This window comes from Aspergillus neoniger (genome assembly GCF_003184625.1).
Source record: "Aspergillus neoniger CBS 115656 unplaced genomic scaffold BO87scaffold_30, whole genome shotgun sequence".
In the NCBI taxonomy this organism is placed as follows: Eukaryota; Fungi; Ascomycota; class Eurotiomycetes; order Eurotiales; family Aspergillaceae; genus Aspergillus; species Aspergillus neoniger.
The window spans coordinates 91048-117849 of record NW_020291158.1 but is presented as its reverse complement, the minus strand read 5'-3'; the positions used below and the strand labels follow the sequence as shown (position 1 = coordinate 117849).

The 26802-nt window shown below is 50.4% G+C and overlaps 13 protein-coding genes across 13 annotated transcripts; 8 read left to right on the top strand and 5 right to left on the bottom strand.

Moving 5' to 3' along the window:
- Positions 1 to 1572: 1572 nt before the first annotated feature.
- BO87DRAFT_136093 (cysteine-rich PDZ-binding protein) lies at positions 1573 to 2369 on the top strand. The gene is made up of 3 exons (XM_025618078.1): positions 1573 to 1913; positions 2018 to 2141; positions 2200 to 2369. Exons 1-3 carry the CDS (start codon positions 1710 to 1712, stop codon positions 2283 to 2285), a joined length of 414 nt encoding a protein of 137 aa, XP_025476696.1. The 5' UTR covers positions 1573 to 1709; the 3' UTR covers positions 2286 to 2369.
- Positions 2370 to 2371: 2 nt separating this feature from the next.
- BO87DRAFT_340898 (mitochondrial 54S ribosomal mL46 domain-containing protein) lies at positions 2372 to 6433 on the bottom strand. Its single transcript, XM_025620677.1, has 7 exons — positions 5876 to 6433; positions 5729 to 5821; positions 5448 to 5674; positions 4753 to 5398; positions 4262 to 4708; positions 2961 to 3628; positions 2372 to 2893 (listed from the first exon to the last, which is right to left on the bottom strand). Exons 1-7 carry the CDS (start codon positions 6108 to 6110, stop codon positions 2600 to 2602), a joined length of 2610 nt encoding a protein of 869 aa, XP_025476695.1. The 5' UTR covers positions 6111 to 6433; the 3' UTR covers positions 2372 to 2599.
- A 348-nt stretch (positions 6434 to 6781) lies between these two features.
- On the top strand, positions 6782 to 8158 carry pex26 (the record flags this gene model as incomplete). The annotated part of the gene is made up of 2 exons (XM_025619694.1): positions 6782 to 7233; positions 7294 to 8158. 2 exons carry the CDS (start codon positions 6782 to 6784, stop codon positions 8156 to 8158), a joined length of 1317 nt encoding a protein of 438 aa, XP_025476694.1.
- A 155-nt stretch (positions 8159 to 8313) lies between these two features.
- On the bottom strand, positions 8314 to 9835 carry BO87DRAFT_379123 (uncharacterized protein). The gene is made up of 2 exons (XM_025623960.1): positions 8970 to 9835; positions 8314 to 8902 (listed from the first exon to the last, which is right to left on the bottom strand). Exons 1-2 carry the CDS (start codon positions 9719 to 9721, stop codon positions 8332 to 8334), a joined length of 1323 nt encoding a protein of 440 aa, XP_025476693.1. The 5' UTR covers positions 9722 to 9835; the 3' UTR covers positions 8314 to 8331.
- Positions 9836 to 11216: 1381 nt separating this feature from the next.
- Positions 11217 to 12391, bottom strand: BO87DRAFT_399647 (uncharacterized protein; the record flags this gene model as incomplete). The annotated part of the gene is made up of 7 exons (XM_025625452.1): positions 11217 to 11275; positions 11430 to 11431; positions 11544 to 11690; positions 11794 to 11949; positions 11991 to 12064; positions 12102 to 12196; positions 12370 to 12391. 7 exons carry the CDS (start codon positions 12389 to 12391, stop codon positions 11217 to 11219), a joined length of 555 nt encoding a protein of 184 aa, XP_025476692.1.
- A 26-nt stretch (positions 12392 to 12417) lies between these two features.
- BO87DRAFT_389408 (putative succinate:fumarate antiporter (Acr1)) lies at positions 12418 to 13630 on the top strand (the record flags this gene model as incomplete). The annotated part of the gene is made up of 5 exons (XM_025624895.1): positions 12418 to 12484; positions 12539 to 12586; positions 12650 to 12699; positions 12751 to 12949; positions 13017 to 13630. 5 exons carry the CDS (start codon positions 12418 to 12420, stop codon positions 13628 to 13630), a joined length of 978 nt encoding a protein of 325 aa, XP_025476691.1.
- Positions 13631 to 14006: 376 nt separating this feature from the next.
- On the top strand, positions 14007 to 15465 carry BO87DRAFT_379121 (twinfilin). The gene is made up of 4 exons (XM_025623959.1): positions 14007 to 14144; positions 14289 to 14926; positions 15013 to 15264; positions 15323 to 15465. Exons 1-4 carry the CDS (start codon positions 14126 to 14128, stop codon positions 15437 to 15439), a joined length of 1026 nt encoding a protein of 341 aa, XP_025476690.1. The 5' UTR covers positions 14007 to 14125; the 3' UTR covers positions 15440 to 15465.
- Positions 15321 to 16263, bottom strand: BO87DRAFT_379120 (PHF5 family protein). The gene has a single exon (XM_025623958.1). It carries the CDS (start codon positions 16052 to 16054, stop codon positions 15728 to 15730), a length of 327 nt encoding a protein of 108 aa, XP_025476689.1. The 5' UTR covers positions 16055 to 16263; the 3' UTR covers positions 15321 to 15727.
- A 146-nt stretch (positions 16264 to 16409) lies between these two features.
- On the top strand, positions 16410 to 17894 carry BO87DRAFT_379119 (pinin family protein). Its single transcript, XM_025623957.1, has 4 exons — positions 16410 to 16591; positions 16678 to 17128; positions 17245 to 17313; positions 17387 to 17894. Exons 1-4 carry the CDS (start codon positions 16581 to 16583, stop codon positions 17810 to 17812), a joined length of 957 nt encoding a protein of 318 aa, XP_025476688.1. The 5' UTR covers positions 16410 to 16580; the 3' UTR covers positions 17813 to 17894.
- A 372-nt stretch (positions 17895 to 18266) lies between these two features.
- BO87DRAFT_461571 (alpha/beta fold hydrolase) lies at positions 18267 to 20170 on the top strand. Its single transcript, XM_025629101.1, has 7 exons — positions 18267 to 18438; positions 18617 to 18669; positions 18772 to 18879; positions 18936 to 19045; positions 19136 to 19466; positions 19539 to 19590; positions 19664 to 20170. The coding sequence occupies exons 1-7, from the start codon at positions 18360 to 18362 to the stop codon at positions 19939 to 19941; spliced, it is 1011 nt and encodes a 336-aa protein (XP_025476687.1). The 5' UTR covers positions 18267 to 18359; the 3' UTR covers positions 19942 to 20170.
- Positions 20171 to 20225: 55 nt separating this feature from the next.
- Positions 20226 to 22057, bottom strand: BO87DRAFT_365172 (uncharacterized protein). Its single transcript, XM_025621787.1, has 5 exons — positions 21594 to 22057; positions 21394 to 21541; positions 21269 to 21341; positions 21088 to 21212; positions 20226 to 21027 (listed from the first exon to the last, which is right to left on the bottom strand). The coding sequence occupies exons 1-5, from the start codon at positions 21781 to 21783 to the stop codon at positions 20319 to 20321; spliced, it is 1245 nt and encodes a 414-aa protein (XP_025476686.1). The 5' UTR covers positions 21784 to 22057; the 3' UTR covers positions 20226 to 20318.
- Positions 22058 to 22597: 540 nt separating this feature from the next.
- On the top strand, positions 22598 to 23245 carry BO87DRAFT_399641 (60S ribosomal protein eL43; the record flags this gene model as incomplete). Its single annotated transcript, XM_025625451.1, has 4 exons — positions 22598 to 22616; positions 22704 to 22734; positions 22880 to 23044; positions 23182 to 23245. 4 exons carry the CDS (start codon positions 22598 to 22600, stop codon positions 23243 to 23245), a joined length of 279 nt encoding a protein of 92 aa, XP_025476685.1.
- Positions 23246 to 24055: 810 nt separating this feature from the next.
- On the top strand, positions 24056 to 26742 carry BO87DRAFT_379113 (putative PHD and RING finger domain protein). The gene is made up of 2 exons (XM_025623956.1): positions 24056 to 24814; positions 24937 to 26742. Exons 1-2 carry the CDS (start codon positions 24514 to 24516, stop codon positions 26514 to 26516), a joined length of 1881 nt encoding a protein of 626 aa, XP_025476684.1. The 5' UTR covers positions 24056 to 24513; the 3' UTR covers positions 26517 to 26742.
- The last annotated feature ends 60 nt before the right edge of the window (positions 26743 to 26802 follow it).

Genomic DNA, 26802 nt, shown 5'->3' with positions numbered 1-26802 from the left:
TGCCACATCCACTCGGAGGCCACGATGGTCAGCAATCACCGCTCATCTTATCTACTTGCTTTCTCTTCTTCCCGTCTTCCATGGCCAGTCAGCCGTGATTCTATTTTGGCCTGCTTACTGCCGTCCGGGAGGCATACGCATGTGGCCCTTTCGGGTTGCGGGTGGTTGTGCACACCATCGCGCCCGTACCTCGAAACATTGGCCATGAATCAAAAGGGCTGCATCGCTGTCGCCTAGTGCACCATCCTATGTATGAACGTCCCCGAGGCCTGAAGAAATGCGGCCAGATATTAAATGGTTAATATGCTTACCTGCAGGTGCAGGGTGTTCTTGGTTTCCGAAGTCAGCACACCGTCATTGGCCTTATTCGGGGCTAAGGCATGGTGACTTGGAAAATACCCGTCGAACTATGACTTGTCACGATCCGAGGCGCCTGGGCGAAAAAGGCGTGATCCTCTTGACGAGGCTGTTAGCTTCTTGTCTATGCCCTCTCCGAAGACTAGCTTTATACATCCACCTGCCACTCTTTGGGCGACAGTCGGGGTTGGCAGGCGCCCAACTTGATGATAAAAGCGCTAGATCTCCGCCCGGCACTTGATGGCTGCTCTGAAGTGTGGATGGACTGCAATTATCCTTCACACCCGGTGAGCTTTTCTGGAAAACCAAGGGCATATCCCAGTTATACAGATCGATCGGTATTGCAATGTGCTTGTGATTGCTAACGTGCTTTTTCAGCCGATGAAACTAAAGCCGGACGGCATTTCATATCGGCCGGATTTCAATATGGACTTCGGATGTTCTGTCTAGACTCGCCTAATTTCTGGATTATAATAATTAGCAAATAGGCATATCAACGACTTGTCGCTGCGCCTCTTCACCCTTGATGTGTTACTAATGGTCAAGGGCATCTGGAGCTATACTAAGATCAAAGCAGGCATTTCAGATGTATAGGCATCTATTGTACACTCGGCACACTTTGCATATTCTTCTGAAGCACTCCGTATACATTCAACTGCAGCGATATTCCAAATGCAACATGGAATCACAATGTTCCGGACTGATATATGCATGGATCGGCGGGATGTGTGAGGATATAACATGGGTCCAACACTTTTTGTGACTGATTCAAGCCGGACTGCAGCACACCCTGCAGAGAACCTTGTGCTATTCAAGCATGGACAACTAGTACAGTGCTGCTCATTGGAGTACTCTGATGATCACCCCGACTAGTACATCTGACACTACTGACACTGCTACCGAATATCATATGACAGTATATATTAGTATTGACCAGCTGAGAGTAGGGGATACTACTCAACCAAATCAATTACATTACATAGCAACTTTTTCGATGACTTCCCACAGCAAGTAAAGATGTATTCAAAACCATATAACCAACCTACGAAACCAACATCCACCGTAGCTACCAACTGAATGTAATAATGTATACCCCCAACCCAACTACGGCACCCCACACCCCACCACGACGCAAAACCCGGGTGCAGTTTAGTTTAGCACTACCAACCAAGCAACTGGCGTCATCATCCCTCCAATACTCTCCACCCATCATCCATCCATCCAATACTTCCTATCCCGACATACTCCCATCAAACTATCTTTCACCACCTTTCACCATCTCAACATATAACTGCTCATACTCACTTCTCCCTTCAACCCGCCCCCACCAAAAGTAATAAAAGCAAGAGAAAATGGTCTGCGCCAAATGCCAAAAGAAACTCAAACAAACGGAGCTCGCCACTCCCGGCGTGAAACGCAAAACAGAAATGTACTATGGCTCACCAGCCACAACGCTCGGTGGTAGTAGCAGTAGCAGCAGTAGCAGTGGTGCTGGTGCTGGTGCTGCTGGAGGGAAAGCGAAGTCTAGTACATTGGGGAGCACGGGGATTGGGAAGGTATGTATATCATTTATTCTAGCATTCCTTATTTTTTACGACTACTACTATTGTTGCTACTACTATATAACGCGATGATGATACTTATGCTAATGAAATGCCAGAGCAAACTCCTCAGCTCCAAAGCTAAGAACCCCTACGCGGCGTATGCTTCCTCCTGTGAGGTTTGCAAAACCAAGACGGAGCAGGGGAGGAAGTATTGTCAGCGGTGTGCGTATCAGAAGAATGGTTCGTTTTCTTTCTTTTTACCTTACTATTGAAGCGTAATTTTGCTAACGCCGTATAGCGTGTCCGATGTGTGGGAAGGGGTTGACGGGGAGCTCGTCGAAAAATCAGCCCGCTATTACGGGGCAGAAGTTCAACTTGAAGTAGTCATCAGTTATTCTCTTCTGCATTTAAGATACCTACTTATGTCTATTGCCACTATAACTGGGAAGGAATGTGCATGGCGTTCGGTTGATTCGGGATAGTCTTAGGAACAAGAAAGGTCTTCATTGCAAATAGAAAGCGAAAAAGAAAACAATAAAAGCTAGTTATACATGACCGACGAGATGATATATGCAAGACTCAGACCTGCTGTACTACCAACCAAGGGCTACATCCCCTCGGAGAAAGAAACAAGTCCGCACAACGACAACTATCCATATCCATACACTACTACTCCATCACACCTAAGAAACACCGGCTTACCGATCGGCCAGCATGTTCTTGACGCTGGCGTAGTACTGCGGCTTCACAAACTTCGAAATCTCGTCCTTCGACAGCCACTTGAAGTCGGTCAGGTTCTGAGCATTTCCGGAAAGATCGGCCTGGCCGGCCATGATGCGCGACTTCATGAAGAAGACCTTCTCGCCTGCGGGGCCGGTTGCCAGCTTGCTCGGGTTGCGGAAGTTGTAGACGTAGTGGCCCACGGGGTGGTAGCCGACCATCCAGGTGTTCATGTTGACACCGGCGGCTTGCTCGAGGGTACGTTCGGCGGCCTGTTGACAGATAGCGTTAGCGCTCACTGCCGCTGCTGAAACACTGAGCAGAGTCAGCGGAACTTACCTGACGGAGAGTCTCTTCAGCCACAATAGGAGAGCTGGGGAACGTCCAGAATCCATCCTTGGACTGCACAAGGAGATAGAGAGTCCTCTGCAGTGCCCGGTTGAGGCTTCTCTGATCGTTCTTCTGGTCCGCCTCCGTCACCCGGGGGAAGGGTCTCGGGATCTCTTCCTTCTTGCTAGTATCCTGAGAAGTGGCATTGACCGTCGACTCCGCATCCTGCACAAGCATCTCCACCTGGTGGGCCGGGTCCGACTCGACGGCTCCAACGAGGAGTTCATCGTTCCATGCCTCCTTCGAGTACGGGTTGTACTTGCCGATGTCGCGTGCGGGGGTCTGGCGCTCGCGGATCTTGCGCTTCCAGTCCTCGTCGGCGGGCGTTCCACGCTTGAAGTAGAAGTATTTCGTGAAAGGTAGCTGGAGACGCTCGTTCAATCGCTTCTGGTAGAAATAGTACGCCTTCTCGAAGTCGGTAAGGTCGCGGGTGATTTGAGGGGGACGGGAGAGGACCACGCCGGCCTTGATGGTATGGATGGGCTTCACGACGGGGAAGGCTGATGCGGCGGCGGAGGGAGTTTCTGTGGAAGCCTGTGTAGAGGCCGTGGCGTAACTGCGGCGGACAAGCGTCTCTTGACAGCTTCTGCACACTCTGGGATCGGAGATCGCAGGCCCTGGAGCAGTCAGTACGGACACGCATTGGTTTTGAATTTCAGATCGGCAAGCACATACGCAAAAGCGACGCTACGCGCCTGGCACCATTGGACCCTGACGACATCTCCGAATGTGTTGGTTATATGCTGGGGTACTTGTCAACAGGTCCGGAGGCCGACGATATAGCGAGAAAAGTTGGCGGTCACCTGCGAGGGAGCGTCGGGACGGAGCTAGTCCCGACCGGGCTAGTATGTCATGTGACCCATCATTCCGCTTGATTTAAAAGTTCTGCAGTGCGGCCCATTTCTGTTCATTTCTTCTCTACGGCACCTTTCCTTATCATCACTGCGTTGAGTAACCACGACCAGTCGATCATTTTCCGGTGCTCAGAGCGGTTTTTGCGGCCATTTTTCGCTAGCGGTACCTTCTCAAATCAAGGCGTACTGTTAGATAGACGCTGCATACATTCATTCATACGGCTTCGCCTATGGAGACTGTAGCTGTTGCTATTTCATTATGCAAACTAGGTATTCTGGTATCTAGGAGCTATTATTATCGTAATTATGGAGTGTAGTGAGTGGTCAACGCTCATTGGGCATGTCGGCTGGCTTTTAAGAGGGCCTAGCCAATGTGGCATACCCTCTCATTCGTACCAAAGACGCGCAATTTGTTTCCATAAATCTCCCAGAATTGCGCGCCTAAGCGTGGAATCAATCGGCCCTCGTCGGCTTTCTTCTGTGTCTCAGGAGAGTCGTGGGGTGTTAGGGAAATTCTGGTTACCTCGCCAGCGTCCTTGCCGCCGTTGTCTTGGACGACTTTTTCAACTTCAATAGAGCCGAACATAATACGGACGTTGTTCGACTTGGGACCTCTAGGTAGGACGACAGTAGCCTCGAAGTCGCCGATGACCTGCTTCGTGGGCTCCTTGGTATTTTCACTGGGTTGAGGCGTCTTTGGAACTGTTGGCGGAATTCCGGAAGTTCCCCTGTCTCGGAGCTGTGCAGAAAGTTTTATGAAGACCTGAGCAGTGAGCAAACTATCAAAGCCGGCCTCGTGATCAATTGCCCGCGTATTGTACTTGGTAAACTGAGGGTGTATACCTGATTGACATTAGTGAGGAACGACAACATAGCTATTGACCTACTTATTGCTGGTGTTGGCTGTGCAGCGAGGCTGTCATTGATTTCCTGCAGGGAAGACCTGGGATTGATGGAGCCACAGTTGTGTGTAGCCATATACTTCGTATCCATCAACACCGGGAACATCTTGTGAGCCATGGCTTGGAAATCCTCCACACGGTCCGGGAGAGGCCCAAAAAAGCACCGACAAAAGTAAATCAAGTCCGTGAAGAGGTTGTGGCCCACTAGAATAGGCCTATTCTTCTGCAAACGCTGCTTCACCCTCCGCGAGAAGTCCTGAAGGGAACTTTGGGGGTTCTCCTTCGAAGACGACATCAAATTGATGAAGCAGAAAGGCTCAAGGTTGGTCAGATCGCCCCCAGCTAGCGCCTCCGCGATCCATCTGAATCCAGTCTGTTTCCAGATCCTTTCTTGTACCCATTTCACCCTCTGATCGCGAACGGCCTTCTCGCGCTGTTCGTCGTAGTCGATTATCTGTATAAATCCCGGCCTACTGACAGTCACCAAACTCGGATACTCCACTTCGATGAGCTGATGCACAAGCCTCTTTTGAAACCTATTGAGGTCTGTTGGCATAGATTTGGGGTGATTGGGTGGAGCAGGTCCATTAATAGGTCTAGGTGGCGGGATATTAAGGTAATTCTCCCGGGCCTGCTATCACGGTCAGAAAAGCAGTACTAAATGTGACCGAATTTATTACTTTACCAAGCGCCAGCCAATCATCTACAAGACGGCGAGCATCCTTTAGAAAGGCTATAGACTCATGCTCATGGTCCGCGACATCCAGAGAGCTGCGTGCTGTCGTGCGTTCATTTCTCTGCATGACCCTGGCCATTATTCGACTTTCCTCGTCTCTCGACAAGTAGGTGACGCCATTCTTGTATAGGTCTTCCATGCTGAACTTGTTTTCCAGGAGGAACTCGACGGCTAAGTAGATCGTATTAGGTTAACGGGATGCGGGCAGCTTTGAAACGAGCATACCACTGCTTTGGAAGGAACAATTTCGGTCTAGATCCAGCTTCCGGTCGATGATTGGGCTCAAGTATAGATTATATGGCTTCAAGGTGTACGTTTCTGTGATTGCGCTATTAACACACCAACCTGGAGTGGTGGACATGTGTGTCTAACCTGTCTCCGGATCCTCATGGCAGATAGTCAAGCCAACTTGTAGTATTTGGTATTGATCAGCAGAATTCTTGACTTCTTCATAGCGCTCTTGCAAGGTGCTTCTGCTCTTGGGAGAAGGTCCAAGACCTTTGGCGATGCCAGAGAATTCAAAGTCTATAGATACGAAACAACAGGATGCCAGGTCATCCAATACTCTGGGCAGGTGGTAGAAGAATGTTTGGGCGGATATATCCATGGTTTTCGGCAGTCCAACGATGCAGTAGCACCGTGCAAAGGAGAGTCAATTATATATAAAACTTGAAGAGTGGAAGTAAGGCAGATACAAGGGATGCGTATCTGGCTATTGTGTTAATGAATAGGTGAATCAGGACGGAGTAGTAGATAGGGGATCAGCCTAAACAAAGAATACTGTGAGATCCCCAGTCAGAAGCTTGTCATAAGAGTCGGAAGATTCTAGACCCGGTTGCACTGCAATACCAGAGAAGGAACAGCCGAGACACAAGCAACGAATTCCAGCAAGATTCATGAATGGATGAATGATGGAGAGGGGAAGATCGTCACTGGATTCCCGCGACTGGAGCTGTGCCTGGAGGCCTCAGGCGTGGAGAGTCTATTTTGGGGAGTTTCCGGCAGCGGCGTCCCGTGACATCAGACCCCAGACTCTCGGCCAGCGAAACGCATGAGCCGAGGTGATGCTGAAATCCCTCCAGTCCAAGCATTGTTCTTAGCCCAACTTAGTGTCACGCTGTTCCCTCTACCGTCCCAACCACCCAGAGCTCCAATTCGATCGCGTCCATTTATCTCTCGTGCAGTTTCTGCCTTTATTGATAGCCGCGCACGTTCCATTCGATTTCCCTTCTTTGATTCCTCTTTCCGATCCGTCGCATTTTCCGCTGGCGGTGAACAATGGCCGACGATAGTTCCTACATGTCGGCGTCCCAGTCGCAACTCCTCTCCTCGTCCACATCCTCATTGTCTCCCTCCAAGTTTTGCTCAAAAACGTATAAGAAGGCGTCAAATCTCTTTCTGACACTACGGTTACAAGAAGCACTTTCAGCCCTTGAGCCTGCGATTACGGTGGTCAGGGGAGCCGACGAGCAGTTCGTCAATGGCGATGATTCCGTCGCGCCCGTTGCTTCAGCCCAGCCGACTTGGCGGATTAAAGTGTGGAATCTGTACATTACACTCTTGAGCCGAATCATTGAATTAGGACCTGAAGAAGGCAAGAAGTTGTTTGGGCAGAAAGAATGGAAGGCCATCTCGACCACCGTTCGCGATGGTGAGATCTGGGAGACCGTTGTACGGACGGGGTATAGAGGCTTGGAGGGATCAGTGGATGCAGAAGTCGTATATAACCTGTCAGTCATCACGTCGAATTTCCAGCTACTTTCATTACTGACAATGGTCGTTTACCGCAGAGCAACCCTCCTGTTGAAACACTCGCCTTCACAGAAACTCAATCAACAACGACTCGAAACATACCTATCGTCTTACGGACAACCCAATCTGGATATATCAGACCATCTGACTAGTGGCTCATCTACACCGCGGGCAAATGGTGGTACGGATACCCCGAAAGACCTGGCTGTTAGGGTCAAGATAATCGAGCTGTTCACCCTACATGTTCTTCCCGCAAATGAAGAGTGGGAATATGCGCAGGAGTTCATCAACTTGAGCGAAGTTCTCGATGAGGACCGGAAGGAGCGATTTCTGCAGACGCTAGAAGGCCTGAAAGAAGAGAAACAGCAAGGGGAGCTGCGCGCCGCTGCCCTCCAGCGGGAGAAGGATGCTGAGCTAGAGAGACAAGCGCGAGAGGAAGAACGTCGCAGGGTAGAGGAAGCTGAGGCTGCTGAACGTGCGCAGAAAGCACATGGACGCAGCGGTAGTGAGGTGGATTACGGGATTGAGAAGACCTATCCCAATGGCAGCATTAAGGGCAAAGGGAGGTTCGCAGAGAAGCAATCCAGCAAATCAGGTACCTCCGCGGGTCGGACGGCCTTCTCACCTCCTGGTTCCAAGAATATCAAAAAGACCGAGAAGCCCGAGGCGCGGGCCAAGCAATCACGCGCACTGATCAACGTGGTGCGTAATATCTTGAAATACGTCAGCAAGAGCATCGCGGGCAACCCACTATCATTCGCGCGGACGCTTTTATTCATGCTCGGCATCATAGCCGCATTAAGCCGACAAGACGTGCGGGAGCGCATCCGGAGGATAACAGGCTCCGGTTGGCAGAAAATCAAGGGGACTGTCGGGATGGGAGTGAAAGTGAGCTACATTTGATGAGCAATAAATTCCGCTACTCTTTTCCCTTGTCTATATGCCTTTCTAGATGTCAAACGCCAGGGACCTTGTTTGACTGCGTGATTGGGGCACGCGGGTTGCCTTTATGTTATATACGATTCCTTTTCTATGTAAACTCTATGTGCTGAATGCTTGTCTATGCTTTATTACGATTACTTATTACCTTCCTGGGACAAACTCACACCTGCCCCTTTGCCCTTATCCGCCAGATCCTTCCCGCACGCAGCTTCGGACAGTGGACAGTCCATCTTCTCCCCATTCTCATTTGCATTCCCCTCTCCATCACACTCCACATCGCTCACACTAGCACTCTTCCTTTCAACCCGCCGATGCCACCACTTGAACATATGCACAAAGAAATGCGCCACGCAAATCTGCTCCGTGGTATACAGCAGCACAGGCACAGACGTCTTCGACTTGATATACAGACTCAACGGGCCCCACATGGCATAGAGGAGCGGAATCCCCAGCGCAGTACTCTTCGCCGGACCACAGAAGCACACGGCAATAGTCTCCTGAGGATTCATCTGCTGGAAGGGATAGAACGTCTTCCATTTCACCGTAAACGACACACCAGAGATGATCCTCGGCGGGCGAGAACAGTAAAAGCAAACAGCCGTAAGGAACATATACAGCGCAATGTTAAACAGAACCACGAAGATAATACTCGAAGCGGAAAGAGTCTGGAGCGCTCCTGTCGCGAAACAAGAAGAGAAGGTAGACCTATACATCACCGGTTAGCCAACCATTACTGTCCCGAGAATTATGCGTGTCAAATCAATCAACTTACCAGACCAACAGAATCAAGCACGCGGTGCTAATCTTCGCAATGCGATACTTGGCCAACACCTTGGCCACAATATCCGGCCAAACCCAGCGAATCAACTGACCCACCACCAATGGCAACAACACCGCCAGACCCAACTGCTTAAACACATCGCGATACATATCCGAGAGATCCCCATCCCCGGTTCTCCAGACATCAAACTCCTCCGACTTCGGCAGCAAAGTCACCGTCCATCCAGCGGTGATAAACGGGCCCAAGAAATTAGCGATAATGACCTCCACCAGCGCCGCGGCATCATCACCGCCCGCCGAGCGAGTCATGACAACATTCGAAGCAATAGTGGTAGGAATGCAAGCCAGGAAGATATACCCGGCCAGCAGAGCGCGATCGATATGTTCGTCTGGGTCACCGGCCAAGATAATATGCACAATAGCGAGGATGAAAGCCGGGATAACGAGGAACGATAGACCCTGGACAAGAACATGCAGTCGCCAGTTAAGGAGATGGATAATGAGCTTTTCTCGAGGCACGCTGAGACCGGAGATCAGGAAAATGAGGGCCATCGCGCCATAGAGAATGCTATACTCGGAGCGGATGATGCCGCCGCTCTTGGCGACATTGGGGAAATAGTAGGCCAAGACGCAGGCGACACCGATGCCGATGAGGAGCCATTGGTGGAGGATAAAGAGGGCGATGGCCTTGAGAGTTTGTGTTATGCCCCTGGTGGATGTGGGGTCATGGTTGGATATGGACATTGCTGCTGCTGCTCAGCTCATACGGGATGTATGTCGAATATAGGATATTTTCATATCTTGGCTTCAACGTTAGAAAAGCGATCCCAAATCTCCAAAAGAATAAACCAAATCAAGATATTCCACATACCAACATTGTCGCGTGGTGGAATGTTGAAAAAGAAGGGTAAAAAAAAAGAGCGCTCGGATCATGTCCGAGCTGGGGGGGCTGATAAACTGATAGGCTGAACGATTGTCCATTTTATCGGTTGCTTGACGCGATCCGGGGTTAGGACCACAATCAATAGCGCGGTGCAGCGTAACCTATAGAACAGATCAAAAAGGTATGAAAGTATTCATTTAGTATTTATACAGTTATTAGCGATAATGAGGAAACACAACATCTGAACTAGCGATATTGATCCATCCTGAAGGGGAACTCGAATCATAGTGGGGTTTTCCCATAGGCTTATTGGGATTAAAGATATCGGTTCATCCTTGGCATGGGTTTCCACAGTTGTCGGTCACGCTACTATTCGTCTACACCAACAGATCTATAGAAAATGTTTATAGTTCTGATGAGTCTCTTATAGTTGCTATTGGGGTATATCCCCGATAGAATACTAGTAACTTATGCCTCAGGCTCTACCCAGATAAGGCTGCATATTACTATGTCCCGCACTCTTACATAGTCTCAAGTCCAAGACTCAGATCGGAGAAGATTGGATTTCAGGTCCTTACACGTAGTATATACTACTAGTACATGAAGTGTACCACTATGTGACCAAATCCTTTCTACTCCGATACTGCACGTACATGTCTCTCCGATGGGCAAACCCACACCACCATTAACAGACATAAGATATGGCCATGGCTGGAATCACACAACAAGACAAGAAAGAACATGATAGGGACTATACAGGAAGACCCTCTACATTAAGGTAGAATAGAGCGATGAATAATGGAAAGCAGCAGAGATCATATGCTAGTTAACTAAAACTAAGAACAATCTACTGACTAACCGTCCAGTTATACTTTGACATGTGAAGATCTGGGGAATCGATCGCTTTCCCTTCTTTTTAGTATTTTATGTTATCGGTTAATCGCCTCTTTTTCTTTATCATTTTTCTTATTTGAAAAATAGACCATTTATTTTCGTCTGTTTTGGGACATGCCCATAGCAGAAATACATATCTCCTCGCAGTTCAAAGATTCTTATGTTCTTATTTCATAAGTTAAAATCTCTTAATAATCTCGTTATGTATGCTCGGAAGAATGACCTCCGGGGGGCGTGGGTAAATCATGAACCGTGGGGTAAACCTTCAGGAGAGGGGAACATGCATAACCCCGTGACTTGCAAAAAAGGAAGCAACGGAAAGGTAATATGCTAGCTGGAAAGGGGAAAATCCCTGGGGGTCACAAGATGAGAGGCATAGTTCTTTCTTTTGTTGTTCCTTTTATTATAATATACAGACTGTAATTATTATCCATTCCACACAGGATGAACATTTCCTTGCTATTAACAACTGTCGGCACCGACGGACGGAGAAAGGACCTCGGCTGAAGAACGACCCCAGGCTTGGCCCGGAATTACCCGTGGAAATTATAGAACTGGTGCACCAACTTCCTATCCCCCACACTTTAGGGTCACGGTCGTGTCTCGGGGGTAAAGAAAGCCATGTCACAAGCTAAGGCTTTCTATGTAGGTGTGTAGGTAGCTACTGCTGCTTACGACTGGCAGATGACGACGATATGCTGGAAACCAAGCCATTAGGGAACTCTCCAGCATGTGAAGAGTCCGGTCTTACCTGACATTTGGGAACCATGATCTCTGGTTCCGGCTTACCATTGGCACTCTGAGTTCATTTTTGGCCACGCCACCTTTGGGCCACAAGGACTGGAAGTGCCAATCTGCGCGCCGTTATTCGGAATGACTTTGTGCAGCTCCCGATGCCTCGGGGTGAAGTAGAATAAGTTCAGTAGACACGAGCAGCTTAACCACCACCGGGGAGATGGCAGCCGTAAGGGTATAAGTGATGGGATGTCCCCCACGTTAAGGGAAATTGTAAATCGTGGAGAGTCCAGAATCCAATCACTTGACTAGTTTCTTTTCCTTCCGTTGACCCTGTCCTAAGTTAAGACTCAAGGCGTTCGGTTGTTGGTCTACTGTGCGAAGACGGCGGCATTGCTTCCGCTCGTCCAGAGAAGCTTCCTCCGCTTCCCCGTCATAGCTCCCTCCACGCCCGGTACGCCTGGGCTAAAATCAATCCAAAGCGACAGCAAAAGCCGCCACTGGAGCCGAGCCCGTCTGAGATCCTCATTGCCGAGAACGGCCTTGCGAATGTTTGGGATCTTCCAGCTAAGCCGCTAATCAAGTGACTCCCTCACTCGCCGATTTAAATACCTTGGGTGGGCAGAGCCGAGGGACGTAGTTATACTTCCGTATCTCCCCGTATTTTTGGGCCTTCCTGTGAACCTCCGAGATCGTCCCCGTCCTTTCTTTTAATTAAAAAAATAATAAAGATCCCTGGACTCCGGATCGCTGGCGATTCACTCTTGATCTTTCTCTCCTCTTTTCCCCCCTTTTGTCAAAGTACTTTCGCTGCAAGCGATCGCCTGGAAGCTTGTCCCACTGCGTTGCCGGCTATAGCTCTTGCAGAAGAGCTTCTTACCAATTGACGGTGAAAACAACATTTCTGCAAAATTAGCAATTGTTCACAATGTCCGCAAAAACTGTACAAGGCCGCAATGGCAAGAAGCCAGCCTCCCCGGCTGTGAACCTCATCGGTAAGCAAACCCTCCCGGCGCATTGAGAGAGTACTGTACTAACTTGCGATTCAGCTGGTGGTGGTGCCGGTATGATGGAAGCGCTCGTGTGTCACCCTCTTGGTATGTGCTAAAATAAGTCAATTGACTGTCTCGGGTGAGAACTCCACTGACAGTATATGCCAGACACCATCAAAGTTCGGATGCAGCTCTCCCGCCGGGCCCGCGCACCGGGTGTAAGTGAACACCATGTGTGAAGCATTGAGTCACAGCTAACAGTCTGACAGGTAAAACCCCGCGGGTTCGTTGCCACCGGTGTTGAGATCGTGAAGAAGGAGACTGCCATGGGTCTGTACAAGGGTCTGGGTGCCGTCCTTGGTGGTATCATCCCTAAGATGGCAATTCGGTTCACCTCCTACGAATCATACAAGCAAATGCTTGCTGATAAGGAGACCGGTGCCGTGACCAGCAAAGCCACTTTCCTGGGTAAGTCACAATCCATAGCCCTTTTTCAGTGAGGTATGTGGAGGCTAACAGGGCTCCTTTTATTTAGCTGGTCTTGCTGCTGGTGTGACCGAAGCCGTGGCAGTGGTCAATCCTATGGAGGTTGTTAAGATTCGTTTGCAAGCACAACATCACAGTCTGGCAGACCCTCTCGATACCCCCAAGTACCGCAGTGCACCACATGCGCTTTTCACCGTGATCAAGGAAGAGGGATTCAGCACTCTGTATCGCGGTGTCTCCCTGACTGCCCTTCGTCAAGGAACCAACCAAGCTGCCAACTTCACAGCTTACACCGAATTGAAGGCTTTCCTCCAGAGAGTTCAGCCCGAGTACAGCAACACACAGCTTCCTTCCTACCAGACAACTTTTATCGGTCTGATCTCCGGTGCTGTTGGACCTTTCTCCAACGCCCCGATCGACACGATCAAGACGAGACTGCAGAAGACCCGCGCTGAGCCCGGTCAATCAGCCGTATCACGTATCATGGTCATTGCGAAGGACATGTTCAAGCAAGAGGGTGCTCGCGCCTTCTACAAGGGTATCACGCCCCGTGTGATGAGAGTGGCACCTGGTCAGGCCGTCACTTTCACCGTGTACGAGTTCCTGAAGGGCAAGCTGGAGACCTCCGGGTGGGCTTTCGTTGGTGGAAACTATGAAGAGTAAGTGGCTCCCATTGAAGGGATGGCCACTGTGTGTTCTCGAAAGCATTTGATACCATGAGCATGGTGGCGTTTTCGATCGCTGAGTTATCAGTATTCCCCTGTTTATATGTTTGAGGGTATTGGCGAGCCGCCAGGCGAGATCCACACGGAGTGGGTTGTATATATTATATCCGATTTCCTTGTTCATTTCCTATGTTAGCATACCTCCGTTCTTGGATAGAGTCAAATAAACCATTCAGAGAAGTTCATTGAATTCCGAGGGCGTAGTATAGAGTGAAAGTAGATACAAAACTTCCCACGTAGATAAGAAGAGGGCCGATCGCCCGGGGCAGCAACTGAGCCCCGCTAGAAGCAAGACACACCGCTTCTGCCCTTCCCCTCCGTCTGTCTCCCCGAAACAACCTTCCAGATAAACCCCTCGACTGCAGGAAGTAGACCGGCCGATAAGTTGCATCATCCGAAACGGCCAGGAGCTACTGCTGGACCTTGATTCACGATGCAGTCCGGAATCTCAGGTACATATCTACAAATCTCGTTCCCCTCGTCTTCCCCTTGTTCCTGACGATTACGACATCCCGCAACCGATCCCCTCGGACATGCCACCTTACAACCCCAAGTTACGCTCAACTCCAGCATTCTTTGCTAACTATACACAATAGTCTCTGATGAGCTTCACGAAGCCTTCAGGAACTTCGTCTCCGATGAATCCATCTTCTGTCTTCCCGTAACAATCAAGTCGGAAAGCCTGTCGCCCCTTTCCCCGGTTCCTTTCGCCTCTCCGAACGCCTTCTACCCATCTCTTTCCCAGCTCTCATCCGTCCTTGAACCCAAGACTCCCCTTTACCTCCTCATTCGTCGCCCTGAGGGTGGTTCATCCTCCCTTGTGGCTTTGACCTACATTCCTTCTAATGCTGGCGTGCGCGCTAAGACTCTCTTCGCCGCAACCCGCGCCACCTTGGCTAGGGAACTGGGAACGGAGAAGTTCGCTTCCACCATCTTCGCTACGGATGAAGATGAGGTCATTGGTGAGAAGGCATGGAAGGAGCGGGATGCAGAGAAGAAGGGTACCGCGGGCGGTTTCCGACGGGAGGATCTGATGGGCGAGAAGGAGCGGGAGTTGGAGGCTGTGCGGAGAGCCGAAGAGGAGGCTCGTAGCGGCACTCCGAGCAGAGATATCGGTATTGGTGGGACGTTCAACAGAGCAAACCCATTCGGTGGTGCGTCCGTCAAGATGAAAGTGGATGATGAGGTCAAGCAGGCCCTCGAAGGGTTACAGCAGGGAGGCCTGGTTCAGCTGGTACGTCCCTTCATGATCCTGCGATCAATGCATCTGGGTTATGTGTCTTTCAATTAGGAATCTAACTTCGCTTTGTCTAAATACAGGCCATTGATGTCCCGACGGAGGCGATCAAGGTTGCTGCCGCTGAGTCCGGAGTGGAGGCGAACTGCGTCCAGTCACACATCCCTTCGTCTTCTCCCCGGTACACACTTTACCACTACCCCGACTCCGACGTGGTGATCTTCATCTATACCTGCCCCTCGGGTTCCTCGATCAAGGAGCGTATGCTGTACGCCAGCTCCCGGATGCATGCAATCACTATGGCTGGCGATCAGGGCCTGAAGATTTCAAAGAAGGTAAGAGCTGATTTCAAACGCTCGATTGATTGAAGAGTCTTCCTAACACAGCACGCAGATCGAGGCATCCTCGCCCGATGAGATCACGGGCGAAAGGTTGCATGAAGAAGTCCACCCGCCCCAGGACAACGGACCGAGTCGGGGATTTGCGAGACCGAGACGTCCGGGTCGGTAAATCTCCGTGCGTGGGTAGATGACCCCGTAATTTCTTGTATATCCCGCTCTATGATCCGCGATAGTATATAGCCCCGGGCACCTGTGACCGAAACACCGCCGGTACAAATCTCCTCTCTCTTCTGTAGCTGTAGCTGTCTCACACTCAACAACCATTCATATTCGCCCAAGCCACCCCCATAAGTCTGCAGAGCTCCCTAAGACCAGGAGCATACGATGCAGAGAGCAGACGTTCTCGCCCAAGAGCCTAAACGCGTGGCGAACAAGGAAAAACAACACCCAGCCCGCATCAATGATTTCGAAAACTTTTCTTTTGGTAGAATAAATCCGTCCTCGAACTTCCCAAGTTAATAATCTTCGGGCATCCGTCTCGATCCTTCTCGAGTCGCGTGCACTCAAAGCAATAAAAGGCATCACTGATTCCCTCTCCACCACACACGATGCACTTGTTCTGGTAGTTTCCGAAGGAACACTCGTCGCAAATGCGGACCAGGGTCGTGGGACGCACGTAGGAGTCGCACACGGGACATTTGCCGTCACACTTATCGCACAAGCGGCCGATAGAGATACCGGGCTGCTTGCGGCACATGACGAGATCGGGGTGATGGCGAGACATGGTGGGATTATGAGATTAGTAGCTCTTTTGTGAAGGTAGGAGAGACGCGACGAGTCGTGAAGAACGAGGAAATAACGAGACAAATGTTAGGTCCGCTGTCGAAGAAAGCTGCAGTTATTACGAGCAGTTGACGCTTCGTAACGATACAATGTGATATGTCAGCAGCGAGACAGTAGAAGGTAATCGAAGAGTCTGGGTCGGGGACACACAGAAGAGAGAGGTCAGAGAGGGAGATGGAACTGGAAGAAACGCTCTTTCGGGGCGGTCTGGTGGTCCGTGCACGGGCCGTTGGAGTCCCGCCGCGCCGGGCATATCGCGATACCGAAACGAAGGTTTGATTGAGAGAAGCTGCAAATGAATACCCGGTGACTTCTGTCTGGTTGTTTTTGCGGAATGTTTTGATTCGAGTTGTGTGATACCAAGTGTCTATTCTTCTGATCTTACAAGCAAATTTGTTCTCATTTGATTGATTGATTTCTTATTTGCTTCTTTCCTCACCTCTCACGGCTTCTCCTCCCTGCCAGATATGACTGAAAGGTATATATTATTTCGCTGCCTACCCTGACTACTTTTCTTAACAAGAAACATCCCTGCTAACATGGGACATTTGCATGGAAATACAGAACTCTCGCGTCGGCCGTCGCCCTCCCCGACCAGGATACTACTACAATTCCGTCCCCAGAAGCAGGGCTAAAGCGGCGACAGTCGTCAATTACGGATCCTGATTCGGAGAACAAACGCCGTCGTCTTAGCTCACAAACGGACAATCACGATGACACCCAGTCTATTCCGGATCGCAAACAGGCCTCACCGGATGTAACAGAACGGAAACCGCGGCGTGGCGCAGGGCGGGATGAAGAGCGCAAACGCGGCCAACGACTATTCGGTGCTCTGCTGGGGACGCTTTCGCAGAGCTCGACCTCGGCGGCCCAAAAGCGACGTGCGGATATTGAGCGACGACAACAGGATAAGTTGAAGTTGCAGGATGAAGAATATGGAGAGCTGAAGAAGAAGAGGCGGGAGGAACGGGCGGTGATTCGGAAGAAGGAGCAGAGGTTCTACGAGGAGGAATCGGTGAGTTTTGAAATTCCGTATTCCCCGGGGATGATCAGATCATGATGGTGATTTGCTGGGTTTTTGGTTTGCTGCTCGGTTTATGTCGTGCAGGCGCTGATGGATGGGTGTCTCAGATGCGCACGCGCCACTCGAATATGATTGCGATGGCTCATTTCCTTAAGACGAGGACAGAGCCGGTATTAGTATGTATCCCGAATTTATGGTTTTGTGGCGTTGGTGCTTGAGTTTGGAAGATTCTGACTATTCTATCTGCAGTACTACAAGCCGTGGCAGCTAAGGGCGGAGGATGAGGATATAATACAGGACCAGATTAAAGAAGCGGAAGCTACTGTCGCAAGAGAAGTGGCGGAGTTCGAAGCACGCTATTCGTCCCACGAGGAGAAGAACCCCGAGCAGCAGGAGGAGAAGATGCAGGAGGCTGAGCATGAAGAGACCCAGGAACCAGCCTCGGTGTCCGAGTCAGACGCCATGGAGAATAAGAGCGTCGCTCAAGCGTCTTCGGTGACTATGGGAGCTGAGACAACAGCCGACGGAGGCTCCGAAGAAGCCAAAGCCGAGACCTCACCTGCTAATGACAGCAATGTATCTACTAGTATGGACCATGACCGCTCGGATATCCATCGACACGACGATGATGGCGGTGAAGTGGAGGAGGACCAAGAAGATACGGTAATCTATTAGCAGCAGAAGCGGTGACACTCTCTCTCATTCTTCTTTTTATTTAATTCCATCATATTCTATCATATCGAGTAGCGAATTGCAATGTCGACCGGAGGTTGAAGGCAAGTCTATGCTTCTCCTCCTTATGTACATTCTTAGTGTCTGCATCGAGTAAGAACCGAGGCATTTCGGCGGGAAGGCCGGCGAGTTCCCCCCTTCGGCTGGCTGAACACAAACAATTCGGCGGTCACCAATCAACCAGGGCGAAACTACTGCCAGGAAAACAGGTTTATGTGTACCGGAAATGCCATATTACTCGTGCCCAATGGACTCTGTCGCCTCATTTCCTGTAGTTAGTCTTATATTAATCGATCAGTAGCCCCGGTTGCACGTGACGGGACAGCTGGCGGGGGTCTCCATAGGGTACCATTTATAGATCCTGGGAAAGTCGGTATAGCAGCATGCAACTTGCCTGAACACTTCTTTCATTCCATCTAAATCTCTTCCTGCAGTAGACATTCTTGTCAGTACTTGAACATTGCAGCTTCCATCCAACAGTTGTTCCGTCATGACCGTGGACAAGATCGATGTAACCGGCGACCCGAGGGTCGAGCGCCGCTCGGCAAACGTCAATGGCAAGACATACGGTATGTAGGAGATGCAGCACATCTGATGCAATTCAAAGGACGGATTGCCTGCAGGCTCGATAAATCCTCAAATCATGCATCATTATTATGATTATGCAGCACAGCTGTCCCCTATACTTATCTACTAGATCTAGATAGACTAGAAGCTGTAACACATGATTGCTGATATATATCGCAGGCTACCTCTACAGCGAGCCCGAATCAGGAGTTTATCGGGCAACAATCTTCCTCGTGCGTGATGCCATCCCAATCAAGAGTGACTAGTGATATATATCACATTGAACTATCATCTAAATCAAACAAGACGATCTAACTACTATCTGCTGCGTACAGCTCCATGGCTTCCCCGACCTATCCATGGGATGGCGCTACCAAATTCCCATGTTGATTTCCATGGGTCTGCGAGTCGTCGCGCCAGATTGTCTAGGATACGGCCGAACAGTACGTGCCATCATCACCCTCAAAAACACAAGACATCAATATTTACGAATTAAAAGGACGCACCCGAAGAAATAGAACTATATTCTCATAAAAGCTGCGCCAACGACATCAAAGAACTCGCAATCCAACTAGACGCTCCCGAGATCATCCTCGGCGGACATGACTGGTAAGTACTCACCTCCACCTTGAAATCCAAGCAATCTAGTCCGCACTATAACAGCAAGCAAACACATAAACCAAACACTGAAACCAACAGGGGCGCCGCCCTCGCCTACCGCGTCGCGCTCTGGCACCCGGAGCTCGTAACGCACATCTTCACAGTCTGCGTGCCATACGCAGCGCCAACCCGGAAATACCTCGCACTAGAAGAAATGGTAGAGAACATTGCGCCGCATTTCGCGTACCAGCTGCAATTCCGGAGCGGGAATCTTGAAGATGTCATCTTTAGCAAGGAAGATATCGAGAAGTTCTTGTCGGCGCTGTATGGCGGTCGCACGGATGATAGGGACGTGGCGTTTGATGCCGAGTATGGGGTTTTGTTGGATCGGATGGAACTTGTCAGGCCGTCGCCTTTGTTGAGTGAGGTGGTGAGTCTATTTCTACTTTCTTCATATGAAAGAAGGGAGTGGGATGGAGATGCTAATGTGGATGACATCCAGGAACTGGAATACTATGCGAATGAATTCTCGAGGAATGGGCTGAGAGGGCCGTGTATGTTCCAACCATCCCTATTCCCATTACCGCTCAATCCCTAGTGTAAAGAAAACTACTAACAAACACACAGTAAACTGGTACCGCACACGAGAGATAAACTACGAAGAAGAGCTCGCCATCCTGAACGCACGCATCACGGCCCCGTTACTATTCATTCAAGCGCTGAAGGACTCCGCGCTGCCGCCTCATCTAGGAAAAGGAATGACGAGGACGGTGCCGCATTTGACGTACAAGCAGGTGAACACGGGGCATTGGGCGCTGTGGCAGGAGCCGGAGGAGGTGAATGAGATTATTGCGTGGTGGTTGAAGGAGGTGGTGTTTAAGAGTTTGAGGATGTCGAGGTTGTGAGCTTTGATTGATTCTGATGGGGGTGGTATGTATGGGTAGTGCTGAAGTGTACCTTTTTGTACGCATATCCTGCTTGATTGGTTGATTGTATTCTTAGGTCTCTTTTGGGATTATCCGCTGGGCGGGATTATATTGAGGATTGTTTGGGATTTACAGGTTATTGAAAATGGGTTACCAGTACTAGGATCAAGTCATTTATATAAGTAACATGGAGGTCGGCATATGAGAGCTGTTCGAACAAGCCGCGGGGCAGTTTCACTGGCAAGTAGTATTATTAACAACCAAGTAAATATCTATAAACAACCAAATCAAGTCATGAGTAGCTATATAACAAAATCTTGTTGAGAGTTCGTCCATCGGCCAAGGCCACAAGCAAATCAATTATCAACGATCTGAGTCTCAATATGACACCCGACCTTATCCCAGCGATCAATGAACTCCTGACCCAGCGTAGCAGTAGTGACGATACCACAACGAGACACCTTCTTCACCTTCTCCTCGTTCTCAAGAATCGTCATGGCTGCCTCAGCCAGACTCAACCCAGTGAACTCGTACATAGTACCCTGGTATCTCAACTTGCCCAGCACGCGCTGAGGCGTGGGGGTATCCTGGTCCGCAGTCGCGACGGCGCGGTACTCGACGAAGTCGTTGACGGAATCCTCAAGGGTAGGGCCGGTACCCGGAGTGTAGATGTATTTCCTGACGAGGGTGCGAACCGGAGGCAGGAGTAGAGCCGTAATAGCGAACAGGAACGTATAGTGCCAGAGGATTCCGGTGAAGGCGTTCCTGGCACGGAGGAATTGTTTGAAGTAGAATCGGGGTCCGTAGAACTCTGGCATCAGGGTACTGCTGCGGTGGACGGTGGTGGTGTCTGCTAGGCCTGATGGAGAGGTGGTCAAGATACCCATGTCGCGGACGGATCGGATACCGAGTAGCCTCGCCCATAGCGGCTCACGGGGGATATCTTTCGGAGGGGCCGATGCGGCCAGCGCAAAGGGGGTGGAGATTTTGCGCATTTCGGAAGGTGGTACATTTTCAAAGAAAGTGAGAACGGTGGAGAGAGTGCCGCCGCTTGCTCCGGAGGATCTGCGAGGGTTGAGGTTAGGATGTATTGGATGGCCTATTGGGGTAGGTGGTGTCTCTCACTTGATCTCGTGGATGTCACCGGTGATTGATCTGGTGTGGCAGGATAGATCTTCGCGGACTCGCTTCACTGTAGCCCAGGCGAGCAAGTCTGCAGGTGCGCTTTCGATGCCAACGCAAGGGATGATCTGATTGATAGTTAGGTTGTTGTCGTATTGTGGAGCCGTGAGGATAAGGTACATACAACAGCACCGTTCGCTTTGGCAGTTTCGTGGTATTCGCCGATGATCTCCTTGACCCAGTGTGTCTCTCCGGTACTGCTTCGGTTAGCTATGCATTGGTGGACTGGTTATACAGAGGCAAACTGACGCATCGACGTAGTGAGTTCCGTTGCTGGCGCAAGCTTCAATCACAGGCGTGGAGTATAGACAGTAAGGACCCACGCAGTTAATGATAATTCGCGTCTTTTGGACCAACGGGTGCAGCTCTTCACGGTTGAGTTGCACGGCGAGGAGGTCTACAAGCAAGTCAACGGTGTGTTCAGCCAACAGACATGTAGTATCAAGTACCTGGCTCGGCACGATCCGGGTTCACATTCTTCAGCTCTTTGGCGATATTCTCCAATTTGCTGAGAGAACGACCAGCCAGAGCCCACTTCAGGTTGGTGGGAAAGTTCTTGACGATGTGGTCAGCACAGAAGCGTCCTGTATAGCCCGTGGGCCCCAGGACGATCAGATCATATTGCTTATTGGATTCCATTTGATTGTGAGGCTTTGTCGGCTATATCGATTTGTGATATACGAAGGAGATGCTGGATAGCAGATACAGGTAGGATACAAGCACTATGCAAATTATTTGACCGCCACGGATTGAATCTAGGGGGGATTCCTGAATGCCACCCAGCCATGACGGCGTTGCTGAACAGCGGTCCTGGGCTAACCCGATGTGAAGAAACCTCCGATGAGAGGACCGAGGCATGTGGTTATGCTTAATGCAGTAATGGGATGAGGGGGCATTGTGTAGTTCATTGTAGCTGTCTCTAGCATATGAAAGAGTTTTACTCGCTTCTGTTCAGTAATCAAAATCAAGCAAGGGTCCTAAAGAAGCTATACAAAATCCTTGTTGCTTACCATGAGGTAACTATTGCCGACTAGTTACAAAGTGGTTAGTAAACTAATTAATTAGTTGTGTTATGCTGTGTCGCATTACATAATCTTCCGTTTGTGTACACACGTGCGTGGGGGGCTGCTGGTTCGAGATACATGCGCACAGTACGGCGCAAAATGACGAACATGGCTATGAGCAGGAAAGTAGATGGATTGAAAGAAGTTACGAAGCTCTCTATAGATTAAATCGTATAGTTTTCCACAGTATGATAAAGTATGCGACTACTAGAGTAGCCAAGTGAATACATCATGGGGAGCATCTGCATTTGAAGGGGTGCACGTGACCGAAGTTCCAGCCCTAAGCGAGCCCGCCCACAACCATTCCCGCCCGAGTAGAAAGCCTCAGTCTCGATTTCGACTTACCGCACTGTTATCATCTTCGACCTCAACAGCCGCACAGAGACAAGATGACGAAGCGCACCAAGAGTATGTGCCCCTTTTGAACCTCTACAGAACGACTGATGAGGTTTTGAATTTATGAACGACGAATCGCGAGACTAACATTTATTGCAGAGGTCGGTATCACGGGTAAATATGGTACCAGGTATGCAGCCACGGTTTTCCACCACGAAGTCTTGAAATCGGGATGAAGTCGATCGAGTTTTTATTTCCCGGAAATCGAAGACGACATATTCAACCTCGAATTTTGCGATACAGAAAGATCGATATTGACGATGGTTTGATAACAGATACGGTGCCTCCCTGCGTAAGCAGGTGAAGAAGATGGAAGTGTCCCAGCACGCCCGTTACATCTGCACCTTCTGCGGAAAGAACACCGTCAAGCGCAAGGCTGTTGGTATCTGGGAGTGCAAGGGTTGCAACAAGACCGTCGCCGGTGGTGCCTACACTGTCTCGTAAGTACCAACTCTGCTGTTGCCGCTGCTGCTTTGGATAAGCTGCGTCTTGGGTCCAGTGCAATCTCCATCTACTTGGACTGGGCCCCTGAGAAGCGGGCATGACATGGATGCTAATCGCTTGGATTGTGTTACAGTACCCCCGCCGCCGCCGCCACCCGCTCCACCATCCGTCGTCTCAGAGAAATCGCGGAGGTTTAAATGTGATAATGGGATTACTTTTTTCTATTACGTTTAAATCAAAAAATGAGAAAATGAGATCTGGAGAATTTCAATGAGCGAATGTCTCTTTCCACGAAGCCCGCTAGTTCGATGTTGGTAACGCCAACTGCTGTCGTTTGCACAAGGAGTTTTCTTCACCAATAGATTTAAATACCATCGGTGATTCCAGACCTTTCACCCAGTTCCATCGAACCAATTAGTCGATTTACCGGATTTATCGGATGAACCTTTTCGTACTACCACTCTTGTTCTGCACTTGGAAACAACGGAGTAACTTGTGATTGTGCCATGCCATCTGATGGACTCGTTTGTGGTAGCATGTGAGTATCTCAACAGGGGATGTTGGGTTCAGGTTGATGGATGTCCACTCGATAATTCTTGGGTTGAGTGTGTAGGGAGGCACCGCCAACCACCGCATTTCCGCAAGGATGTAAAGGAAAACGCCCCCCTCGTGCATTTATCGACATGCATGCATACTATCCATATGTGCCAAAGTGGTCTTCCTTTTGCTTGATCACTCATATAGAGTTCTATCCGTAGCTTGTTCGGACAGGTTGCTCAAGACGGTCGCAAACCTTAAAGAAATGTGTTCACTACGTATCTGTTCCTTTTCTTTGGTTATTTTCGTTTTCTCGAGCTACCACTAGGGACGGACCGTTGTGTCAGCTAAATATATCAAGTTAACTAATTATTCGTCATTTTTTAGGCAGATAAGAAAAGGTCATTCGGGAGTTCGCACTACTATACACTAACTACTTAATCCTCATGGAGGGGGGGAAGATCAGGGTCCCACCGACCCGTGGACTTTTCTACTAGCTTTTTCAGGGAAGAGAAAGAAAGACAGTCAGCTACTAAAGCAGAGGGAGGGAACCAACTAACTAGGAAGAAAGAGGCTTGCTGAGACTAGAGATGCAAAGGTACTCAGCTGGTGCTGCAAGGGCAAGGCATTTTTCTCATTCATCATTCAAAAAAGAGAGCGCGCGGGTGACTAAGGCCAGGCGACGATATTCAATGAAGATCATTGGCTGGACCAAGGCCGGTCACGTTGGAGGCCAGACTGCATTGCGTTAGGCTGGATTTCAGGTCCACCTTCAAAAGGCCGGTTGCTTTCTCCCCACATCACTCGACCTGGCTCTCTCTCCCCTTCTCCTTCCCACTCCCTCTGCCTTCCTGTCCCTTCTGCCGGTTGCTCTTCATGCCTTCTCTCAGCGTCTCTGCAGACAATTGTGGCACATCACCTTCTGTTAATGTCCGACACCTGTATTGTGTGCTTAGGAGACCTTGGCGAAAGCGCCAGCGATCCTCTTGCCGTCGCCGCCGAGGCCGCGCCAAGACTTGACCTCGGGGCAGAGGGCAAGTCGGCGGATACCTCTCTCAACAACCATGATGGCGTAGATGGCACAGAGGACTCGGGTCAGATCGCTCAGCTCCTCCCTTGTGGGCATATCCTGCACAATAACTGCCTGAAGCCCTGGGTCGAGCGGGCCAACAGCTGTCCGATATGTCGTCGGAGTTTCAACATGGTCGAACTAAGTGACCGCCCTGGTGGTAAGTTCATGATAAGTCCCTTTTCTTTCTATTGACCTACCTACATGGTCATGGATGGTCTCTATTTTCTTCTTGTTCGTTACGTGTGTATCTCTGTTAACTGATCTTTGGCTTCGCTCCAGGTCCCGTCACATCGTCCTATGCCGTTCAGGATCGAGTTCAGCAAGCAGAAGTCGACCCTTCGATGATCATTGAATATATAGATGATGATTTTGCGGATTTTCAACCTTGTCCAATCTGTGGGGACGCAGACAATGAAGAACTGCTTCTCCTATGTGATGGCTGCGATGTCCCCTCTCACACATATTGTGTTGGCCTCGATTCTGTCCCGACGGGTCCCTGGTACTGCGCACGGTGTGTGACGCAACGTCGCCTCGGGCGGTCTCCTGAGACTGCCGAGTGGTCTTCCCAGACACAGGACAGGCGTGGCCGTCGCACAAGAGCACAGCGACGCAGACTGCAGAGCAGGAACCAGCTCAACTCGCTGCACTGGGCTCGCGTGTGGCAATCTGTCTGGGATCATCTGAATATTGACTTGGACTTTCCATTTGATGATGACATGGCTGCCGAGCGCGCTCGACAAGAGCAGCGCAGGGAAGAAGCCCACCAACGTGATTTTCGAGCCTGGCAACGTCGCTTTGAAGTTGCCGAGCAGCAGGGCGGTGGCAATCGGTTCCGAGACACTGCCGCTCTACTGGATATCGAGGCGCCTCGCCCGTCGCGGCCCCGCGTTCCTCGTGAGCCCACCCCAGAGCCCGAGTCTCTTGAAGAGATGAGGGCCTGGAATGCTTTCGAGCGTGCCCGTGAGATTGAGAATGACCCAAGCGCGGCCCGGAAACGTAAGGAACCGACGTTGTCGCCGTCTCCTGAACCTACCGAACCTGAACGCAAGTTGAAGCGGCCCCGAACACGAAGGGCCGAAGACCTGGCAGCTCGGGCGGTACAGAATGGTGAATCATCGAGAGCTGCTAGTGCGCAGGCCTCTGCTCGGATCAATGCCGAGAGTTCGAGCGAACCGAGTTTCCTTCAATCCCTTCTAAAGGAGGTCGAAGAATCGTCCAACCCGAACGGGGTCACTTCCCATGGCGCTTCCGGTCAATCATCCATTGCACCCACCGATCATACGACCCCAGGCCCCTCGTCGCCTTCCATCTCGCCTGCCCCATCTAACCATTCTTCCCCGCGTCTGTCTTCCGTCACACCGCCTCCAACCCTCCGAGGCAGGCCCATGTCTCCACTACAACTGGGGTCACCAGCAGACCCGTCCTCTCCACCTTTTTCGCCAGATGTGTCGCCGGTTGGTTCTGCTCGGAGTGCCCAAGACGATCACTCGTCTCAAGTCCCCACTCGCCGCCCGAATCGTCGGATACCTCGCTCTGCCACTCGATCAGCGGCTATCCGTTCCGACGACAGCTCTCCTAGTCGTCCCGGCTTGTCCCTCAAAGTCAAGTCCGACATACAGAAGCTGGTCGGTTCATCGCTTAAGCCTTACTATCGTTCGAAGATCATCACGAAAGAACAATACACGGAAATCAATCGAAATATATCTCGGAAGCTGTACGAGCGTGCGGGCGACGTCGAAACGCTCGGGATCGGGGCCAAAGCCACGCTGGCTACCGTGGCCAAGGACGAAGTAGAGAAGGCCGTTGATGCGTTGAAGCAACGCCACGACCTCAATGACTCTGTTGATGAAAGCTCTTGATACTTGAATAGCGTCTTGCATTTCCCGGCGTTTTGCAGCGATTAATCTGATTCCTGTGGGAGGATAAGGGAACCCGGCGTTTGTTTTTCTAGTGACAACTCCCGTTTGGCCGGAACTCGCACGGGAGGGTTGGATACCCATTGAGAAATATACTGGCCGGCTGGGTGGCGTATGTTGTCCACCGCATACTGTAGCATTGTCTTGCATTTATTATATACCTGAGTGATATACTATGAATGTCATTTTGCTGGCCGTCCAGATCCTAGACGGCCAGCGTGGGCAGTAC

What these genes read in the sequence shown, in the direction of transcription:
- BO87DRAFT_136093 (XM_025618078.1), top strand. Translation starts at nt 1,710, where the DNA reads ATGGTCTGCGCCAAATGCCAAAAGAAACTCAAACAAACGGAGCTCGCC. An exon ending in GGAGCACGGGGATTGGGAAG is followed by an intron (nt 1,914 to 2,017) that starts GTATGTATATCA and finishes ATGAAATGCCAG; the next exon opens with AGCAAACTCCTCAGCTCCAA. An exon ending in GTGTGCGTATCAGAAGAATG is followed by an intron (nt 2,142 to 2,199) that starts GTTCGTTTTCTT and finishes AACGCCGTATAG; the next exon opens with CGTGTCCGATGTGTGGGAAG.
- BO87DRAFT_340898 (XM_025620677.1), bottom strand. Translation starts at nt 6,110, where the DNA reads ATGGATATATCCGCCCAAACATTCTTCTACCACCTGCCCAGAGTATTG. An exon ending in CCATGAGGATCCGGAGACAG is followed by an intron (nt 5,822 to 5,875) that starts GTTAGACACACA and finishes GCGCAATCACAG; the next exon opens with AAACGTACACCTTGAAGCCA. An exon ending in TTGTTCCTTCCAAAGCAGTG is followed by an intron (nt 5,675 to 5,728) that starts GTATGCTCGTTT and finishes CGATCTACTTAG; the next exon opens with CCGTCGAGTTCCTCCTGGAA.
- BO87DRAFT_379123 (XM_025623960.1), bottom strand. Translation starts at nt 9,721, where the DNA reads ATGTCCATATCCAACCATGACCCCACATCCACCAGGGGCATAACACAA. An exon ending in TGCTTGATTCTGTTGGTCTG is followed by an intron (nt 8,903 to 8,969) that starts GTAAGTTGATTG and finishes GGTGATGTATAG; the next exon opens with GTCTACCTTCTCTTCTTGTT.
- BO87DRAFT_379121 (XM_025623959.1), top strand. An exon ending in AGGGAGGCCTGGTTCAGCTG is followed by an intron (nt 14,927 to 15,012) that starts GTACGTCCCTTC and finishes GTCTAAATACAG; the next exon opens with GCCATTGATGTCCCGACGGA. An exon ending in GCCTGAAGATTTCAAAGAAG is followed by an intron (nt 15,265 to 15,322) that starts GTAAGAGCTGAT and finishes CACAGCACGCAG; the next exon opens with ATCGAGGCATCCTCGCCCGA.
- BO87DRAFT_379120 (XM_025623958.1), bottom strand. Translation starts at nt 16,054, where the DNA reads ATGTCTCGCCATCACCCCGATCTCGTCATGTGCCGCAAGCAGCCCGGT.
- BO87DRAFT_379119 (XM_025623957.1), top strand. An exon ending in GGTTCTACGAGGAGGAATCG is followed by an intron (nt 17,129 to 17,244) that starts GTGAGTTTTGAA and finishes TGGGTGTCTCAG; the next exon opens with ATGCGCACGCGCCACTCGAA. An exon ending in CGAGGACAGAGCCGGTATTA is followed by an intron (nt 17,314 to 17,386) that starts GTATGTATCCCG and finishes TTCTATCTGCAG; the next exon opens with TACTACAAGCCGTGGCAGCT.
- BO87DRAFT_461571 (XM_025629101.1), top strand. Translation starts at nt 18,360, where the DNA reads ATGACCGTGGACAAGATCGATGTAACCGGCGACCCGAGGGTCGAGCGC. An exon ending in GTCTAGGATACGGCCGAACA is followed by an intron (nt 18,880 to 18,935) that starts GTACGTGCCATC and finishes ACGAATTAAAAG; the next exon opens with GACGCACCCGAAGAAATAGA. An exon ending in ATCCTCGGCGGACATGACTG is followed by an intron (nt 19,046 to 19,135) that starts GTAAGTACTCAC and finishes TGAAACCAACAG; the next exon opens with GGGCGCCGCCCTCGCCTACC.
- BO87DRAFT_365172 (XM_025621787.1), bottom strand. Translation starts at nt 21,783, where the DNA reads ATGGAATCCAATAAGCAATATGATCTGATCGTCCTGGGGCCCACGGGC. An exon ending in CCCGGATCGTGCCGAGCCAG is followed by an intron (nt 21,542 to 21,593) that starts GTACTTGATACT and finishes ACTTGCTTGTAG; the next exon opens with ACCTCCTCGCCGTGCAACTC. An exon ending in GGAACTCACTACGTCGATGC is followed by an intron (nt 21,342 to 21,393) that starts GTCAGTTTGCCT and finishes TAACCGAAGCAG; the next exon opens with TACCGGAGAGACACACTGGG.
- BO87DRAFT_379113 (XM_025623956.1), top strand. Translation starts at nt 24,514, where the DNA reads ATGTCCGACACCTGTATTGTGTGCTTAGGAGACCTTGGCGAAAGCGCC. An exon ending in ACTAAGTGACCGCCCTGGTG is followed by an intron (nt 24,815 to 24,936) that starts GTAAGTTCATGA and finishes GCTTCGCTCCAG; the next exon opens with GTCCCGTCACATCGTCCTAT.